The 20,627-nt window shown below is 34.7% G+C and overlaps 2 protein-coding genes across 2 annotated transcripts; one reads left to right on the plus strand and one right to left on the minus strand.

The window, feature by feature from the left end:
• Positions 1–4,449: 4,449 nt before the first annotated feature.
• Positions 4,450–8,749, plus strand: LOC124838420 (NAC domain-containing protein 82-like). The gene is made up of 5 exons (XM_088106430.1): positions 4,450–4,594; positions 4,683–5,144; positions 5,230–5,507; positions 6,980–7,633; positions 8,287–8,749. The coding sequence occupies exons 2-5, from the start codon at positions 4,988–4,990 to the stop codon at positions 8,524–8,526; spliced, it is 1,329 nt and encodes a 442-aa protein (XP_087962556.1). The 5' UTR covers positions 4,450–4,594; positions 4,683–4,987; the 3' UTR covers positions 8,527–8,749.
• A 5,048-nt stretch (positions 8,750–13,797) lies between these two features.
• LOC124838422 (BTB/POZ domain-containing protein At2g13690-like) lies at positions 13,798–16,449 on the minus strand. Its single transcript, XM_047314016.2, has 2 exons — positions 15,605–16,449; positions 13,798–15,017 (listed from the first exon to the last, which is right to left on the minus strand). Exons 1-2 carry the CDS (start codon positions 16,205–16,207, stop codon positions 14,073–14,075), a joined length of 1,548 nt encoding a protein of 515 aa, XP_047169972.1. The 5' UTR covers positions 16,208–16,449; the 3' UTR covers positions 13,798–14,072.
• Positions 16,450–20,627: the final 4,178 nt, after the last annotated feature.

Below are 20,627 nucleotides of genomic sequence, written 5' to 3' on the forward strand. Positions count from 1 at the left end.
TCTCAACTTGAAAACAACTTACCATTTGTGCAACAGTTAGCCGAAATTGCTTTTCCTGGTTTTTCTAATATAGTTTAGCATTTGATCATTGTATAACATCTTATATTCGTGGTTCTAGTTTCTTTCTCATATTTCAAATGTTGTCCTACACTTAATTTCAGTGATCAAAGTCTATTTCAATATGTGTGCTTAAAATTGGGTGGTACAGTTGGCTATTTTGAAGGAATAAGAGGTTTGACAAGTCAAATTTTGAGATACTGTGATTCTATCAGAAAAACCAGTGCAAAAAAGTTTATTTTCATGAATTAAACATGTTAAGATAAAGACAATTTGATTTGTAATCATCCTCTGCATTTTCACTACCTAGACCACCAATTTTAAGCTATTATTTTCTGAAAAAGTTGTTGAATCAGTGTTTTTTTGTGTTAATTCTGGTTTGGTGCATTCTTGCTACAGTGTGTTTGAGCTACTGTAACATCTCTTTTGATGCATCCACAACCACAAAGCTATACCTACTAAGCTAGGCTCATACGAAGTGAAAAGGGGTTGTAGTTGGAACAAGAAGAAGGCTTTGTACCAGTTTCATTTTCTGCTATTCCAGCAACTTAAAAATGTTGTTTTATAAATCATTTGACACCTTCCATATTTATTTCGCTAAGTGGCTTGAGAAAATTATCTTGAAGAAATTCCAAGTTCACATTTCAAAATTGAAAATCCTCTTTACTGATACACCACCAATTATATGTTTAAACTCATTTATTTCAAATCACAACAATAATCTTGATACAAATGCAGATAACGCAAACATAATGTCATAATTGAACTCAACTTCAAAGTTATGCTACATCACAACATTACCAATCTAATTACAATTTATCTTGAACACAAAAATAATACATAACATCATTGTCAATGCCCATGACAATACAAAGAACACCAACATCATTTTGAAATGTTTCCTCTCCTGCTCTAATTTCCTCTTCAACTTATCCTTCTTCTTCCTTAGATCCAATACAGCCTTTTCCATACGGACTTCAACTTCTTCACTCTTCCTTTGTAAGCTTCCTTCAATTTCATAATGTCCTTCATCAACCATTCAAAGTAGTTACACCTTGCATTACTCTACAAAAGAAATTACAAATCAGTAATACAAACTTCATCACAATAAGTTAAGCATTTTTTGTTACTTACTGTCCAATTTCTACATCTATAAAATAGTCTCCCTTTATTCTTCAATGTAGTGGCCTTCAACACCAACAATCTTTCCCCACAACCACACATTTTTGAAGCTAAGTGAGAGGAGGATCCACATGTTTGGGACATTCCTGAACCAATGCTCCTTTGTGTGCAACCAATTCCTCCACTGTCAGCTTTCATTTCCCTTCAACAATGATTTCGAAAGTAAATCAAGAAAGATCCCTTTAGTCCCAACCAAAACCCTATATCCCAAATCCATCCATTTATTCACACGAAAGAGAAATAATAACTTACGTGACCAACTACACCAATGCTCAAGAAGATGAAATCCAACCTTTTGCTCTTCAACCTCCTTTCCACCTTTCACAATACACTTTGCAGCTAACTTTACCAATCAACCTAATAAACTAATATTCTCACTTTGCATTACAAAATACCAATATGGCAAGAGATACGAAGGAAAGCTGTGAACACACGTGGCCAGACGTTAGCCACATCAGCTGGTTTTTAACGGTGTTAGTTTTGGAGGTCCAAAAATTAAGGTTTCCTTAAGTAGGAGGACTAAAATGTACCTTACTTTGAAAGAGGGACTAAAAACAAATCCGTTTGATAGTTTAGGGACTAAAAACATATTTAACCCTATATTTTATATTTTGTTTTGTAATTTTATTTAGATTTTATTTTAAAAATTTATAAAATATATTTTTAAAGGAATCATTTAAGTCTCTAGATATTGTGACGTAGATTGAGCAGGTTTGCCTATTGATAGACGGTCTACTACATGATATTGTGTTTTTTTGGGAAGAAACATTATTTCATGGAAAAGTAGGAAACAAAATGTAGTACGATCAACAACTGAAGCCGAGTATAGGACAATGACATCACTAACATGTGAACTTATATGGGTGAAACAATTCCTTCAAGAGCTTAACTTCTGTGACATCCAATGAAGATGTATTGCGACAATCAAGCTGCTCTCCACATTGCATCAAATCCAGTGTTTCACGAGAGAACTAAACATATAAAAATTGATTGTCATTTTGTTCATGAAAAGTTGTTGACTAAAGAAATATATATTGAGTTTGTTAGGTCAAACGATCAACTCGTAGATGTATTGACCAAGTCATCAAGGAGTCCTCATATTGAGTTTATTTGTTCCAAGCTTGATACATACAATTTGAATTCTCCAGCTTGAGAGGGAGTGTTAGGATATTTACCCTATTTATCATCATTATATTGTGTCAATGGTTACTCAAATTATCATGATTATATTGTGTATGGGATTACCCTATTTATCATGATTATATTGTGTGTAAGGTCGCCTTATTTATCATGTACTCTTGTATCAATTTACTTTTATAAATAGAAGATTATGAGAAGTATCAATCAAATCCACAAAAATTATTTTACAGTTTGAATCTCAAATATTATTATTTCAAAAATAACATAAGTACATAATTATTGTGGATCTTATAAATACGACAATATTTCTTAAAAAAATTATTTAGTAATAGATCATATTTACTTAATATTAAAACTCTTTTCTTGAGTGAAAGTTTTTTTTCCAAGTAAATTTTTCTCGAAATAACAAAAAATTTAATTCAAAATCATAAAAATATTGAAGTCATCCCTAGGATTTTATCAACATTTCACGTATGGTAAGATAAAATCTATTACTAATTTTGTAGCTATTTTTTCTCTAAATTTCACTCAATTTTTACTATTTTTGTTTCACTCCAATTCAAATAAAACTTTGGTTTAATACCTATTTTGATCCCTCGGTTTGTGAGGTTTGTTTAAAGTTGTCCTACCTTTTTTTAGACGTTTACAATTATCCCATATTTTGTAAAAAATGGTTCGAGTTGATTCTTTTTGCTTATGACGTTAAAAAACTAACGGAAGTTAGCCAACCTGTACAATCTTTCATTACGTGGCAACTGTGTGCCTAATTGACGTGGCACCTAGTATTTCAAAATAACTAGGGTTTACTTCTTCACCCAAAAACCAAGGAGCAATGCCAACACCCCCGTTTGCGGTGCAACCGAAGACGTCATCGATACTGTGTTTGGCGTTGCCGTCGGTGACACTCCCATTCTTCCTACTCTATGTGCTCACTCTCTTATGTCAATTTCTATGTTCGAAAAAAGAAAAACAAACTGGAAAAAGCAAATTACTGCCTAAATTTGGAAAGCTTCACAGGAAAAGTGGATTTGAACAATCAAAAGGGAAAAAAATATGAATTGATTGAGGAATAGAGAGATACCCATTAAAGGAAAAATGAAGGACTATTATATACGATCCACACCATCTTATTCATCCACAATTCAATTACTAGAAAATCTATTAGGGTTTGATTATTGATAACTATCAAGAACATATCTCAAAACCCTTACTGAAGCATTGGTGGTTATGGCAAAGATATGAGAAAGCCCTTACTCATGGCAAAGACCCAGAAGCGAATCAACAATTTACAACTTCCACTTAATTTATTTCTTCTCAAATTAAAAAGCCCAAAATAGGGGAAAAATGTGTAAACATCAATTATGTTGTCAGTGAGTTTGAAAATGGCTTCCCCGCTGGCTCGGAGAGTGCGACAAAGATCACCATTCTGATCAAACGATACCGGTCATCGATCACAAGCAGGCATCCGCATGCTTTGCTCGTCAGTTCCATAAGTTGAGAGCATAGAGCAGAGCTTCCGGTGTGCCAAACTCTGATATTGGGTAATGTTGTAACGTTGCCACGTCAATCAAGCCACACAGTTGCCACGTAATGAAAAATTGAACAGTCTGGCTAAGTTCCGTAAGCAAAAATATCAACTCGAACCGTTTTTTACAAAATATGGGATAATTGTGAACGTCCAAAAAAAGGTAGGACAACTTTGAACAAACCTCACAAACCGAGGGATCAAAATAGGTATTAAACCTAAGTCATTGTATATGTTATGGTGGACAATAAACTATACATGGAATCTGTAATACAGGTATATTTTAACTTAAATATTTTCATATTTATTTATTTTAAATTAATTATTTTTTGTTTTCTTTTTATATTCAAACAATGTGCCGACATGTATAATATAAAACCCTAAAAAAATAATTTTTTTTATAATAATGTTTTAAGAAATAATTTTAATAAAAAAACTCAGAAAGTAAAGAAAATGGTTTTACTGTTATATATATCCTCGATAAGCACATTTTTTTTACTTTGCCGCTCATCTTTCACAGGAAGAAAGAGCATACTATAGAAACCTCTTACCCAAGAAACATTTTATTTATTTTTAATTCAATTTTGGGAATAGTAAATCCACCACTATAAATGAAACTTTCTCCTTGGAGTGTCCAAATACGCCAACAAAGATTGAACTCTGAAGCGCTTACTTCTTCCACCTTCCCCGGTAAGAAAGAAGAGCTCCGAACCCTAATCGATTTCCTGGTCTTTTGTAGATTATGTTTTTCTGAGATGAACTGCATTGGGTGTGTTAGGGGTTTACTGCGCCGATGAAGCTTCTTCCGACTGTAAAGGGATCGTCATCCATCGTGTGCCAATATCCCTGCATGATCCGGGGAAGGCTTTGGCGTTCTTGGAATTTCTTCCGCCATTGGACTTGACCTGACCCCAATTAGGGTTATATTTTCAGTCACTCTCTTTTCATTTTTCCTTTCCAACTCTTCGTTCCTCTTCTCTTCCTATCGATCTGTTTCTTTTTCTTCCATTGCTTTGGGTTGCTTCACAAACCGCTTACTATTTCGCTTTTTCATTTTCATTTCTTATTATTTTTTTTCTCTGGATGGCCCGAAGAAATTCGACTCCAGGGTTTCGGTTCCGTCCCACCGACGTTGAGTTGATTGAGTTTTTTCTAAAGAGGAAGGTTCGGGGCAAGAAAATTCCTATCGGAGTAATAGCTGAGCTTGACTTGTACAAGTATGCTCCGTGGGATCTTCCAGGTTTGCAATCCATTATTGTTTCGTAGGTACTTCACCATGTTCTTTTTTTTTTTGTGTGTGTTTTAACGAGGTTTTTTTATTTCAGATAAATCTGTGCTTCAGAGTGGGGATTTGGAGTGGTACTTCTTTTGCCCGCAGGGGAAGAAGTATTTGAGTGGAGGGAGGTTGAATCGGTCGACGGAGGCTGGGTACTGGAAGACTACTGGGAAGGATAGAGCGGTTGAGCACAAGAATCGAGTTGTGGGGATGATTAAAACTCTGGTTTTTCACACCGGTAAGGCCCCTAAGGGAAATCGGACTGATTGGGTTATGCATGAATTCAGACTCCAGGACAAGGAGATGGTTGACGACGGCATTTCGCAGGTAAAAAAACTTTGGCTAAGAAAAATTGTTATTGGATAATTTGCAGTTTAAGGGTTCGTGTCTGTGAGGATGTCTAGTATTTTACAGGTTTTGTTTAATATGCCATCACATTAGAATTTTCTCTTTTTGTGTTAGCCTATGCTGATTTGTAGCAGTAGGTATACTTTGCATGTGCTTAAATTGTATGACATAAAATGACTGCCTTTGTTGTATTGTTACTATATGCATTTGAATAATCGCATCCTTAATCCTTTCTGCATTTGGTTTTGGGACGACAATGGATAGGGTTTGAGTAAGGTACTGATAGGGTTTGAGTTAGGTACTGATAGGGATTGAATAACTTATAGGGACTGAGTAAGGTACTGTAGTACCCGTAGCCATTATTGCAATTAGAAAAAGTACCCATGCCCGTCTCTATACTTATATGAGTAGCAGCTTTAATCTTCATCCATACCTTGCTCTGAAAGTTCTAAAAGGATACATCGACTTTCAAATTTGTTGAACAATTCCTTTTTAACCAATGAAACCACTAATCTACAAGGATACAATGCCTTCTATGAAATTCAAACTCAACCATGAGAAACATTTTTCTCAAGCTCCCAAAATCATGAAGGTATAAGAATACACAACAGGAAAATGTATTCTACAGAAGAAGATATTTAGTTTTTTCAATAATATTGAATGCATAAATTTTTTCTTTATGACTGGGGTCGTGCACTCTCTTCAATTCAAAACAATTTTATTATAAAGATGGTATCAGTAGAACATATGTCAACTTTTCCTATTTGACCCCCCCTTATAATCCAAATAATTTCACCCTAGTCAAGATAAACAAATCATGTACACAGTCATTGATTTGAAACACTTCAAAATTATGAGAATCCATTTATTTCACTTGTAATTTACCACAGATAAGATAAAGAATCATCAAACAACAAAAGCAACCAATAAGCTCTCAACAAATTGGAACAAATAATTGGTAGGACAAAAAATGATTGCTTGAAAGTTCCCTCATTGTGCAGCAGCCTTGTCTTTCCCTCGCATCAAAATGGAGCCTTGAATTGAAGAGAGGATCCAGTAGACTACCAAATTATACCTCTGTTGCAGTAGTCTTTCACTGGAACAGAGGGCTTATTGGTCTTGAAGCCTCATTTCTGGATTAAGAGACCAATTTGAACGAGGGATTTTGGAAACCTTAATTTATATATTTCAAGAAGTTTGAGACGGAGTGGGTAATATAATACTTGTAAATGCACCTATCCCCATTAAAATTTGTGGTAACTAAATGCTGTTCCGGACCATCCTCAATAAATGAGTATTTATTCTATCCATTTGTGGGTATTTTTAAGGGTTGTGTACGCTTTGCCATCTATTGTTTGATTTATTGACTTTGCTTTTACTTCTTTGTGGTTCTTCTAATTCTTCTTCTGCATTTATTTAACTGTTCTACTGGTTTGTTATATGTATTGCAGGATTCCTATGTAATTTGTAGGATATTCCAAAAGGAAGGTCCTGGCCCTAGGAATGGTGCACAATATGGTAAACCATATGATGAAAAAGACTGGGATACAGATGAGGAAATTGACTCTGTGCAATCTGACCGTGTTGCTTCTGTGTCTACACCTGTTCCCATACAACCCAGTGGAAGTCATATTTCTATTGCAAAAGACATCCATCCCTCTACAAGTGGATGTGCTGGATTGACCTCTGAATTATGTGTATCAAAATTGATGCCTTCTTGCTCAGCACAGCATGCGATTCCCACCAATCAAGTTGTCTCTGTATCATGTGTATCGGAATTGATGCCCTCCTGCTCAGTACTATCTTCTCCTAACTGTGCGTTGGGTTCTGTATCACATCTATCAGCAGTTCCTTTTGCTCCAAACTATGATGTTGACTCTGTATCATGTGTATCAAAATTGATGTCCTCTTGCTTGCCAGTTGCTTCGGCTCCAAATAATCTAGTTGACGTTTCATCATCTGTACCAGAATTGATGCCCTCTTGCACGGCACGTCCTTCACCTTCATCTCCAAACCATCAAGATGATGATAACATTTTATCTTTGCTAGATTATTTGAAAGAAGATGATGACACAATGGCTGTGAATGAAAACAATGGAATTGAGGTGAGCAATCTATTTTGTTATTTGTATTTGTGGATTTGCTTAGGAATCTTGGCATGATTGTTTCTCTTCCAGATTCACCCAAGACATGATTGTTACTTTATCTTTTACGTTTTGCAGTTAGCTACTCAGAAATAACCTTGTTCTTGTAGATATATCTATACGTCAGATATAACCATGTTCTTAGTAGATATCTTTTGAAATTACAGGGTTTATAACATCCTGCTGTAGGTTCATTTACGATTGTTGCCTGTTTCATTCTATTTTTGTCGACTTTTTGCTACTTGACTGATTCATTTGAGGACTTGGTGGTTATGTTTTCAAAGAAATAGGCTAAGTTTGTAATCTTTCCTGCTATTTTGTTCAGGGATATGGGGATTTAGTTTTTATTGCGTTTTAATCAAGTAGTTGGCAATTTTTTGGCTCATTCTTGTAATCTTCCAGTGAGACAAATTTGACTGACCTTAGGAAACTGTAAGGTACTCTTATTGGATAGTTGATGCTACTAATCGTGATGTTATATAACGTAAAATGATATTTCTATTTCATAAATTTATTTCAAGATCTTATTCGTTAGATTTTGTTATTTTATAATATGTAGAATCTTGCCTTATCTTCTAATTGTGCTGTGCTAATTTGTGATTATGGGATGACAGAAGGTTGATCCTGATCGGGAGAACAATGCTGAATGCGCACCATGTTCGGATCAAAATGTGATTTTTGAGAACTTAGGAGACCTTGACAGCTTGGTTGGATTGGGTGAAGGAAGTTTATCCTCTGGACAGAAAATTGGACTTTCTACAAGCGATATGTTTTATATAGGTGGTGATGATATGTTCAGGTCTTGGGAATCCCAAGACTTTTTGGAGTTGATGGACCTAGCGGGGCCACAATAAGCCATGCAAGTTCTGGCGAAGATAACAAGTAAAGGTTAGAAAATTGATTCAACTATGGCCACAAGTAACTAATGAGGGGCAAGAAAAAGCTACGATTATCTTGTTTTTCATTTAAAAACTACCATGGCCAGTTATGCCTATTTAAACGTCAGTTTCTGAAATTCCTTAACATAATTTGTTGTACTGATATGAATGTTGATTAAAATCTAGTGGTGTTCCATCAGGTGTTGTTATATTTGATTAAAATCTAATTAAGCTGCAATTCGTTCCAAAATCTGCGTTCATTGCTTGTTTTGCCTTGAAGATTACCTTGAGAAATTTTAATGCAGAGCAAATGTTTTGGGGTGATTTGGTGGTCTTTGAATATAAAATTGACATTCATACCGAATGTGTTTTCGTGAGTTTATTTTTGTTCGGGACTTCTTGCACCTTCAAGTTGACAAAATATCTTTCAGTAAAAATATATATAAAATAAATTTATCGATTAACTGATTTTCTTTATTTTTTATTTATTTCCTCTTGTTTATTTTTGTATTTATTTCGTTTAAAATTTATATTTATTTTTATAACATTTTATATGTATCGGATTTTAACATCTAATTTAGAAAACTCACTAAATCTTGAAATTTGACTGAGGAAATTATTGGATTTCAAAATTTAGTTTAAGAAATTATCAGATTTTAAAATTTTATTTAAAAGATTATCAAATTTTAAAATTCTATTTAGAAAATTATTGAATAGGAAATTACTAATTTACAATAGAGGATTGTGGTATTACAGATACAAATTTTAGTTCACTAAATTACACGTATGCTGTAAAAAAATATGAAAATAAATTTACCATTGTCGTTTGAAATTTGAAAACGAATTTTCACAATCACAGAAGAAAAATGCATCGGATCTTCATTGCATTAAATTGTTTATAGCAATAAAAGCTTATTTCGAAATACACAAGTGTCACATAATTACACATTACAAAATGAAATTACAAAATGAAATTACAAAATGAAAGTCATTTAAACAATATTGAATTGACTACATAAATGTGCAAAGATGACATTAAGTACCCGATCTAAATTTGATTTGCGTTAGTGTCATTATTTCTACATAGGATAATTAATTTTTAACCCATAATCATAATAAAATCATTTTTATTGAAATAAAAAATAAATAATTTGGAAATAAATGTATTAAAATATATATTTTATTAAAAGTTGAATATATTAATTGATTTGAATACAATGTTCTCAAGATTGTACACGTGTCATTGGAATGCATCATGATTATGACAAAACTGGCATAATAATCCTGAGATGCTCTACTAATAAAACGAACCAACCTGTTTGTTGCCATCAAAACTTTGATGTTTCCACCAGCATCAAATCCATCAAGCTGATTAACAACACCATCAAAAAACACAATGCACGCCTTCTTTGAGGACTATGCAAAGGCAGCAATCGCTCTTTCTTCCTGCACCTCCCTTTTTCCTTCCTGCATCTTTTATCTTTGGTTGGTGGCCGTGAAGGCACTGTGCGAGACTGGGATTTGGGTTGTCTCGTGGTCATGAAGGTGTTGTGTGGGGCCAGGGTTTGGAGAATCTGACTAGCATGAGAACATGTTTTGGAGGCCAACCTGCACCTGAATCTGAAGATTTGCTTTGGGTTTAAAGGAAATGAAGATGGAGTAAAAGAAGATGCTGATGAAATGAAAGAAGATGAAGATGAGACAAAAGATGAAAATGATGAAGACGAAGACGAGAGGGTGAACCGGAATTAGACCATGAAAAGAAGTCGCTGAATATATTTTGGATTCACCGTTTCCAAATGGACTATTTCAGGTGAACCTTTTCAAATATATCTCGAAAAATGTACATTTTAGAATATATTTTCGGATTTGAGAAATATTTTCTTAAATATATATATATTTAATATATTTTAAAAATGTTTTAGAAAGTTTGTAACATCTCAAAAATACAACAGTATACTATATAATAGAATGATTACAATTAATAATAACTCAGTTCAGTCTTACACTAGCATGACGTACGCTCATGGTCGAACGGCCTTACAGAGTGAGAGAGAGTTGTTATATAAAAACAATACATAAGTACGAGTCTGACCGAACGGTTTACAAAACAGAATACCGAACGGTCGTACATATAAAGATGAGACAGAGGGGAAAGACCGCCTCAATACAAAACTACCCTACTGACCGAACGTCCTACTGTTCGGTCTTAACTTCAACTTCTACCAAATTCTCTTCTTCCAGCGCCTCTTCTAGGAGCGCGTCTCCTTCTGCTCACATCCACACGGATGATCATTGCAACGACAAGGACGGATATACAGTAAGACAACACAAGGAAAACACAGGGTAAGCTTATGTAATTTAATTCAAGTAATGACGTACATTTCTCATATTCAAACACATCAATACATTCCAACATACAATTTTAAGCAAGGCCTACTACTAGACTGACTGTCCGAACTGTATGAATTATGTGTAGCTACGACGTTCGTGCACCCGGGTGATGTAGTAACTGGAATACTCTCATCAGCTGCCACCCGAGGTTAGTCCGTTCCGTCCAAAGTACCCCTAAGGACTAGGACCTCCTGCCGTTCCCACACATGACCTACTCTCCTCTACATGAGGACGAGTACTCACGGAACATTAGGATGAACCGCCAGCTAAGCATTACCACATTCATACTTTACCAATTCCAATATTCATCCAAGAGTCGTTCCTCCCCGGAACGCTCGTTCAAAATTCACAACCTTTAATTTATCTCATATACTCTTCATCATTTATGATTCTTCACTTTAGTGTCATTTTTATCATAATTTCCAATAACATCAAATACCGAACATTCAGCCCTCTTTAGATCAAGGACAAACGATAGGAACGAGACAGGGAAAAATCTCTCGTCCTAGAATGGAATACTACCGAAAGGGTTACTGTTAGATTTAGAAATGAATAGGGTACAACTATACAATATATGACGAACGTCATTTACAACATGAATCAGTTAAATGAACTGATTCTCGTGAACTCCAACCAACGCTCAAGGAATAAATCAAGTACGGAGGCTCTAAGCCGGATCCAATGAATGTAGACACGTAAAGACATTAAAGAACCATATTTAGAATAATTCACATACAGAAATCCAATGCTAGTAAACGACCGAACATGGTAAAGGAAAATTCTACTGAAGTTGGACGAACGCTATTTCATCAAGATTGATTAAATATAAACGAGTACGAGCGCTTGGTATAAGACCGAGCACCATTCATTTCAAGAGCTTGGTGTGAGACCGAACACTACTAAACTTAAAAATAAAAGATTTATAAAATAAGGTATTATAGGAATTGCGTTTAAGAATAACTACCATATACAAATACATATATATATATATATATATATATATATATATATATATATATATACATATATATATATATATATATATACATATATATATATATATATACATAATACATATATATATACATATACATATATACATATACATATATATATATATATATATATACATATATATATACAAGATTTATGTTTATCACTGAACGCTCAGATGCAACTACGCTTGGCCGAACGCTCAAGCACAACATTATTACAAGAAGACGCTCGTCCTCAACTAGAATTCTTTCCAAATGAAAGAATTCAATGTCAAACCAGTTTACTAGAAACACCGAACAGTCAAGGACCGTTCAATGACGAACGTACAGTATCATGGGGAATTTCATATTCAGAATTCAATTACATTCAAACTCATTTCTTAACTTATAACTTCATAACTTCATAACTTTATAAAATTCATATCAACATAAGTTTGCATACTTCGTACAACCCATATCATATTAATAAATTATATTCCACATAACAATCATCTCAACATTTATACTTCATATACATTCTATCACTCAACAGCATGCAATAATTATCAACGAACGTGCAAACAAAATACAATTAAGTTAGATAAGCTTCCCTTACCTGGATAGTGATTAACGTCCTAAGAGTAGGTTTTTGGCTCGCCCGACTACAATCTTTCTACCCTCAACGATCAATAATTCTTCAAACCGCTCAAACTTGAAACTTGTTCGGTTCAAGATGAAGCTTGGGACGCCGGGAATGCTCCTACGGTGCCTGAACGGTGATCGGAGCAGAAAAAAGGTGAGTTACAGTAAAGAGAAGGGAGAGTTTTCTAGAGAGAAGAAGGTGAAAATGAAAGATCAGATTTTTGGAAAGAAGAAGGTGCATGCAGAAGAGAGTGGGTACGAGTTTTCAGAAAAATCAATTTTTGCTTCCCACGTCCAAATGGACGTCCGCTCTCCTGCCGACACCTGTCTTCCACTATCTGATTTTCGAATCCTCGTTGATTGACACCTGACGTCCGCGCAGAGAGTTTTGGGTGCGTTTTAACAGGAGGGGTTCGGGTGCGTTTTTCCAAGGTCTGACAAAGTTAAATCTAGAATATATTTTTTAAATTTATTTTACATTGTATATTTTAAAAATATTTTAAAATTTGAAAATGTTTTTTAAATTATTTTTAAATACATCTTGAATTATATAATTTTAAAAATATTTTTGGATTTATACATATATTTTAGAATGTACATTCTAAAATGTATTTTTAAAATATATTTCAAAATGTATAATTTAAAATTAAAAGATTAAAATTGTAAAAAATGAACTAAAATTAGAATTAAGTTAAATTAATAAAGTGAGAAACGTGACATTTTGTAATTATTAGTGACAATAATAATGTCTGTAAAAGCAGTATTTTAGTTATATCTTAATCATGAATTTTGGAGTCATACCAATCTGATGGGAAAATGTTCTTATATTTGGATCAGTCAGCTTTGAACAGTGTACCGTATTCCGTAAACGAAGGATACAAAAAGAACGTTGTTTGGTTGACGAAACCCGTTGATTAGCTTTTGCAACAAAAGAAAACAGAATACGTGAACTGCAATTAATATCTCAGGTGTTATATTGCCGCAAAGGAAAGTTTCAGATTCTTATTAGGAAGACTAAGGACCTCTTAGTTTCGACCAAAATTATATGCTTATAAGATTCTTTTCGCTCCTTCTATAAGTGAATGAATTCAGAAGACACTCCATTCTCTTTTATATCCTCTGCTATAAATGAATATGGCAGGTGATGAGTATAATACGACAATCCCACATTGTATTAATTTTGAATTTTATTTTAAACTTTTCCATCTTTCTTGTCTTTACAGCACAAGTCCAAGAAGCATAACAAGAATACTGTGTCGTGACTTAGTGACAACTTATTAGTTGACTAATGCATTCAACTCATTAACCTGAACTAAATTGGACGGCTTAGAGCCACTCGAGCAATAAACAAGAAAACTTCTCCCACTATTTAGGCAAGAAATAATCTCCAAAGATCTATGAAGTTTACCTACGTTATTCAGTGTACACAGTTCAGAATCCCTCTCCTCTGCTAGTTGCAACTCTTTACACAGTACACAAACAGATCAATTGACAAATAGTGGCACGTACAGTTTACCTTGACTCAATGGCATGAGTTTCAGAGCCTCTTAAGAATGACCTGCGCCACCAAATTTGAAATGCCTTGCTTAGATTTGGACACTCGGTGCCATGGCTTGAGAAGTGTCGAAACCATTCCATGAAGAGCATGTACTGTTGATTTAGAGGTAGAGTAAGAAGTGTTTGACCCATAGCCTCTTGCAAAACCTTTATATCAAGTCCTCTTCTGCATCTCTGAAGCCAACCAAAGTCCAATAACATCGGCCGGAACCATGCCTGAAGAAGCCCCGATCGTGCTTCCAACCGGCATTGCAATTTTCTAGTAGCCATGGCAATAAAGAGAATTGCTGACACACGACTTAGTTCATATCTAATCATTGGGGATGCACTATCATGCATTTTAACAAGTTGGTGCTGATCTGCCCATATGTTCACAAAGTCCTCTGCTATTTGCCCATCAAGCATGATTTCCAACAACCAATTGATGTTATCAACCTGCCTTGAGATGCGTTCAATTAGTGGCTTATTCTTATCTTTCTTTGTTAAGTTTTCAGAGGGGATGGTATCTGATGCCTCCTCAAAGAGGCTTAACAGTGAGTCCAAACATGCGTGGCCAACAGAATACAGTTCGTCTTTGTTGAGGTCAAGATGATTCTTCTCATACACCGAGCTTTTGCAAAGAAGACCCTTCACCAGTGATTTTAGTTCATTTCTAGCATTGACATCCACACAAGTTATGATAGACCAGACAAGCTGTCTTGCTACATTTGACTGGTTAGAGCAATCTGCTGACTCGTGCAAGTAAAGCCTTCCTAGGATGTCTCTCGTTGTTGCTTCATCAAACTTAAATCTTGTGAATAGGCTTCTCAATTTTTCTTCTTCTTCTTCGGTCCAAGGCACAGCTTCGAGATATTGCAAACACGACAAAACACCCTTGGTGAACATGATGCCTGCTGAAACCTAGTAATGCAATCAAACGACCATGTAAGAGACTAAAGAGGCACCTATATGTGCAGGCTCAAAACAAAAGAGAACAGGAAAAAAGATTCTTCAATACCAAAATCACGTAAAAAAAGTTCTATTTGAAGCACATTGTCGTCTTAATACTTTCTTCAAGAAAATACAACATTCTGTTTGAATTTCATGCAAATTCATGGAACTTTTCCCAAGGGAACAACCCATTTCCTCAAACGAAGATGAAATGAACGCAGAACTAAGCAAGAATCAGAAAATTATTGGACTTGAGACAACTATTTCGATGATGCTTTTTGTGTTATTCTTTGAGAAAAAGAAAGTTTTATCTTGGTAATGTATTTCACAAAGTTTTACTACATGAATTACTCAGATGAAAACTAGTTCCTGTTGTATAAACAGCAGCAAACAAGATCTAAAAAATTTAATCGAAGTTTTCTACTTGAAAAACTCTTGCACTATTGCATCAAGTGCACTACAGTACATGAAATAAAAACAACAGAGACCCAGAATTTAATTTAATAAAAAAATGTTTTCTCTTATCTGTATATAGAAAAGTAAAGTGAAGTGTGAACCTCCAAAACGTCAATGCATCGAAAAACGCCGATGTTAAGAAGTCGTTTGGTGAGGCAATCGTCGTTTTCAAACATGAGCTCAATTGTCTCTCTGAACACGCCCAAGTTCTCAACTTCAGGAACCTCTATTCTACACATTTTGTTACTCCCACTCCAAGACGCAGCCCCTTTCTTGTAATCCTCTATCAACCCCGCGAACACTTCGGAATTCGCGCACAAAACCCCGGAGTTCACCTCCAGAACCATGCAACCGCCGTTCTTCCCTCTCAGACTCATCCTCACATCCCTATCGCCGGCTACCGGTGCCGGAGATCGTGGAAGCGGCGGTTCCGGAGAGGGGGAGGGAGCGGAGGTAGCGGCTACGGGATCGGAGTCAATGGGGGAGACTCTTCCCGGAGAGAGGATACGGCGAGGGTCGATTCGAGCGGGGATGCGGGATTTGGGGGAGGTCGGGAGGGAGAAAGTGGGTTTGGAGTTGGGTTCGGGCTTGCGAGGGGGAAGAGGTTTGGAAGCGGCGATGTTGTCGGGACTGGAGGGAGGGACTGCGAAGGAGCAGCACCAGGTGCGGCGGCGGTGGCGGCGGCGATGGTGGAAAGGGTCCATGCTGTGTTGGGTGCGTGAATTTCAGAAGAACTGCATCGGGGTGTGTGAGAGAGACGATGACGGTGTTTTTTAACGGCTCAGAGAGAGTGCGGTGTTGGATTTTTAACCCTTGTTTCTTGAAATTGGAGCCGTTTTTTTGTTTTGTTTGTTATATTGAGAATTGGATCGGAAAAGCTCGAGTGGAGTCGTTAATAATTGCATTTGGTTTTGATGGATCAATTGCCAAACATTGTTTTCTGTTAATTCCTGCCTCCCACATCTCTACCTTTTTATTCTCTTCTCATTATTATGCAATCTCCAATCTTTTTACTTTTCTTTTTTTTAATAAACATCTTTAACTACTTCCATCCTATCCAAATCTTCCTAATTTTAATTTATTTTTTATGTTATTCCAATAATTAGGTACTAGTGTAGTATAAGATTATATATATTATTTTCAATGAACAATGATATTCATTTACATTGAAATCTCTAATCTCAATTTTTTTCCCTAATATTCTTGTGGTATGTTTAAATGATTTAGTGATGGAATAGACCTGTGATAGAAACATCTAAGTTCAGCGTTGTTAAAACAATTAAATTTGGTGACTTGTGTGAAAATATTAACGTTATTTATGGGGATGAAAATAAATAGTTAAGAAAACAAATTCTTGTTCTCTTTCAGTTCAAAATTCGTCTAATAATTTCACATACATTAATATTTATAAAAAAATTGTTTAAGAATTTTAAAAATGATTTTTCATTACTTTAATGGATAATGATATTTTTAGTCTATATTAATTTAATTTAAATATTATTAAACCACTTTTTCATTTCTTTTTGTAAGGACTTACTTCTATTAATCATTTTGAGAATACAAAATTGAAGGATTTTTCAATTTAATTATTTTCATTTTATAAATGGCATCATTCAAGTTTTTTTTGTCATGTATTTTACCATCATTTCTAAATTTTCGTAAATTTGTCTATTTTTAGTTTCTCTAGTATTAAAATTTACTACTTTCTTCCTCAAGAGTTACCCAAAGCATTTTTCTTCTTAAAGCAATATCTAAACCACTTTAAGGATTCAATGTGATGTATTTTAAATTAGAAAGATTAAAAACAAAATAGAAATCTTTAAAGTGAATACAACTAAGAAATAACTGCAAAATTTGAATAAGAAGAATGAAAAGTAATTTAGTGAGATAGTCCACAAATAGCATCATTCTTGGAACTAGGAAATTAGTATTATATAGTATATATTGTGTTGCAGTGGTAGAATATGTGAACCTTTTTACTTTGCTTGTTGATCAGGGAAGGAATAATCTCCTCTTTTGGGGTGGATGGTTTCTGTTTCCTCTTTTAAACACCAGCATTTTGTTAATTAAGGAGGGAAATGAAAACAGTATTGCTTCCAGTACATGATTTATTTGTTAACTGCTATAATATAATTTAAATAATAGTTATTTTATTTAACAAGATATATTATATATAAAGTAAATATACCATACATTAAAGCTTACTAGCATATGCTTGGGCAGACCCTAGTGGAAAAATATTAAATCTTTTTAAGTTCTTAAAATAAACATTACGTGAATTTTTTATTTGATTTACATTTAGTGAAAAAAAGAACGAGTATTTGTAGCTCTTTTTTTTCAGCTATTTGGTCTAGATTTATTGATTAATTTTATATAAAATTTGTTTGGTGAATTTTGGTTTAGTTGAAGGAAAAAGTCAAAAAGAGAATCAGAAATTTGGATGTTGATTGATGGCATTCTATAGAGGCTAACTGATATAGGCTTGGAATCTAGATGAAATGATCACTAAAAAATGCCGAGAGAAAAGAAAAGAAACATTTAAAAAAAAAGGGTTTTTCACTTTTCTAGGAAACCAGTATACGCTTTTATTGTAAAATGTAACTTGTTGATTTCTTCTAGGTTGTCTGTTGGAGACATCACACACATACTATACTATGAGTATTGAGTTAGAATTATTGATACAAATTGAATCCAGAATTGTTTTCAAGAAAATAACAGAAGAAAATGATAATGAGACCAACAAGAAACAAGTGTGGGGTTGGGTTTGGTGATTGGAAGAGAATTTCAGATGCTCTGATATGACACAACGTAACACCACCATCACCCCACTTCCCTACTCTTTAAATAATTCATTTATTGCTTTCTGGACAGTACACAGTTATATATGTACCCTTCGTTTTAACGGTATTTTTATTTAGGATTTTGATCTCCAGTTAAAAAATAAATGAAGCACCATTTACCTTTGTAATTCAAATAATTTAAAAAACTTATTTGACAAACTTTTAATTACGTTACGTGGGAAGCAAACATGTCTTGAAATTAAAACAAAAAAAAATGATATGAACAATTTTAATTTAGGAATTTTGATTTTGTGATTTTTTTTTTATTTCATTGGTAAATAAACAGCTTTTTAACTCGCACGTTACGTTTCAGTTTAAAAAAAAATCGAAGCGTATAAAAATGCGGTGACAATTTCGTAATTCTGGCGACACTATATGCCTTGGTTCTCTGACCAATCGAGACAAAAGATACTGCTAAATCAGACTTTTCACCTGACAGCTTTTTTGAAAGAGGTCTACTGCCTCGGTTCTCTGACCAACCGAGGCAAAATACCCTGAAAGCTTTTTCAAAATAGGCCTACTGCCTCGGGTCTTCAACTAATCGTGGCAAAAAATCCTGACAACTTTTTCGAAATAGGCCTATTGCCTCGGTTCTTTGACCAACCGAGACAATATGTCCTGCCAGAAACTAATTTTGAACGTTTCAAATCCATTTTGTCAACCTCTACTACCTTAGTTCTTTAACCAACCGAGGCAATATGCCCTTTATGTCTCGGTTTAAGCGCGAACCGAGGCCTATAATTAGTAGATATTTTTAAATTTTTCATTTACAATTTTATTTTGAACCGAGGTAATAGCCTCTTCGATAGTTAAATTCCAAAAGCGTAAAACAATTGCACATTTTTGCTTTTTCTTCTTCTTCCCCCAGAGAGTCGTTTCTCATCTCATGCGAACAACTTCTTTGTGTCGTTCCGCCGCCGTTGCCTCCATCACTAGACACCGCATTGCCTCCACCACTGGTCGTCGTCGTTGCCTCCATCACTGGTCGTCGCTGCATTTGTTGCACGAATGTTGTTGCCTCTATTTCTCTCGTGCGAACTACACTTTTCGTTGTTGCCACCGTCGTTCATCGTCGCCACTGCCAGTTCATCGCCGCCAATGGCCGTTCGTCGCCAACTTCGACCCTTCGTCGTCGCTTTTCGTTGTTGCTAGGGAAGTACCTAGAGGTTTTGACATCCGATGCAATTGCCAAGTTCATGAACTTGAAACCTGTCACTCTGCTATATTGTTGACGTTGGACAATAAAGGAAATGTTATTACTGAGGAGGAAATTGATAATAAATTGATTCAGAAGAATGATGTGATTAAATTCCCGATAGATGTACTAGGTGTTTTATTTCATTAATTAATATATTTGAATAACAATAAATCACTCATATATTAGGCAAAGTTTTATTATATAACTATAAGATAAGTTTCATGGTACAATGTTTAAGATTCTTATTAAATGGAATTCACTTGATGATGAGAAACATGCATTCAACTTGAAAATGTTAGAAGAAAGTCTAATATCGTCTTTCTCCATTATTGATATGTAATTTATGTATCTTTTGGATAATTTCAAATAATGTTAATTGATTTAAAGATAAATCCTAACATGGTATCAAAGCTTAAAAAAATCTTGGTAAATATTTATTCTGGTAGTTCTTTTTGCACTAGTGCAGTCAAGGGAAACAACAACAATTGTTTTCGCCTATAGGCAGCGGTTCCGCAACCGAGGTATATACGGGCGAGGTAAAAAGGTGGGTGACTTTTGGCCTCGGTTGCAACCGAGGTCATATCTCCAATGTTTATGCCTTGGTTCCCCTGCACCTAAAGTAGTAAGGAAGAAAAGAAAGGGGGGAAGGAAGGGTTTATTACCTTGGTTTAACCGAGGTAATAACGTGAGGCTATGACAGCGGTTCATGCTAGAAGCGATGCCAAATCCTTTTTTTTTAAATCACGTGCAACCTACTACCTCAGTTTTGGCCACAACCGAGGCCTATTTTCCTAAAAAAAATTTAATAACAGGTTTTTTTTTTTTTGTGATATCCACTATCACAAAAGCAGACCTGCATATAAAACACAATATATACAACACAGAATCAACACATAATCAAGATTTACAACACAATGTTTAAATGATAATGTATAAAGTATAATAACTATAAATCAAAATGTGCTAATGTATTTTAAATCAAATCCTAATAACTATGAATTATTGAATAATCTAATTAAATGCTTTGCAAGTGCTTTCCTTAGGTACGTAAGTGGCTTCTCAGGAAGTGGAGTAGGAGTCTTGAAT

The sequence above is a fragment of the Vigna umbellata genome, chromosome 2, assembly GCF_029865625.1.
Source record: "Vigna umbellata cultivar VRB3 chromosome 2, Vumbellata_1.0, whole genome shotgun sequence".
Lineage (NCBI taxonomy): Eukaryota > Viridiplantae > Streptophyta > Magnoliopsida > Fabales > Fabaceae > Vigna > Vigna umbellata.

Bases quoted from the DNA above. Each gene is read 5' to 3' on its own strand.
- LOC124838420 (XM_088106430.1), top strand. From the start codon at position 4,988: ATGGCCCGAAGAAATTCGACTCCAGGGTTTCGGTTCCGTCCCACCGAC. The intron at 5,508-6,979 runs GTAAAAAAACTT...TATGTATTGCAG, and splicing joins TTGACGACGGCATTTCGCAG to GATTCCTATGTAATTTGTAG. The intron at 7,634-8,286 runs GTGAGCAATCTA...ATGGGATGACAG, and splicing joins ATGAAAACAATGGAATTGAG to AAGGTTGATCCTGATCGGGA.
- LOC124838422 (XM_047314016.2), bottom strand. From the start codon at position 16,207: ATGGACCCTTTCCACCATCGCCGCCGCCACCGCCGCCGCACCTGGTGC. The intron at 15,018-15,604 runs GTTCACACTTCA...TTGCATTACTAG, and splicing joins GATGCATTGACGTTTTGGAG to GTTTCAGCAGGCATCATGTT.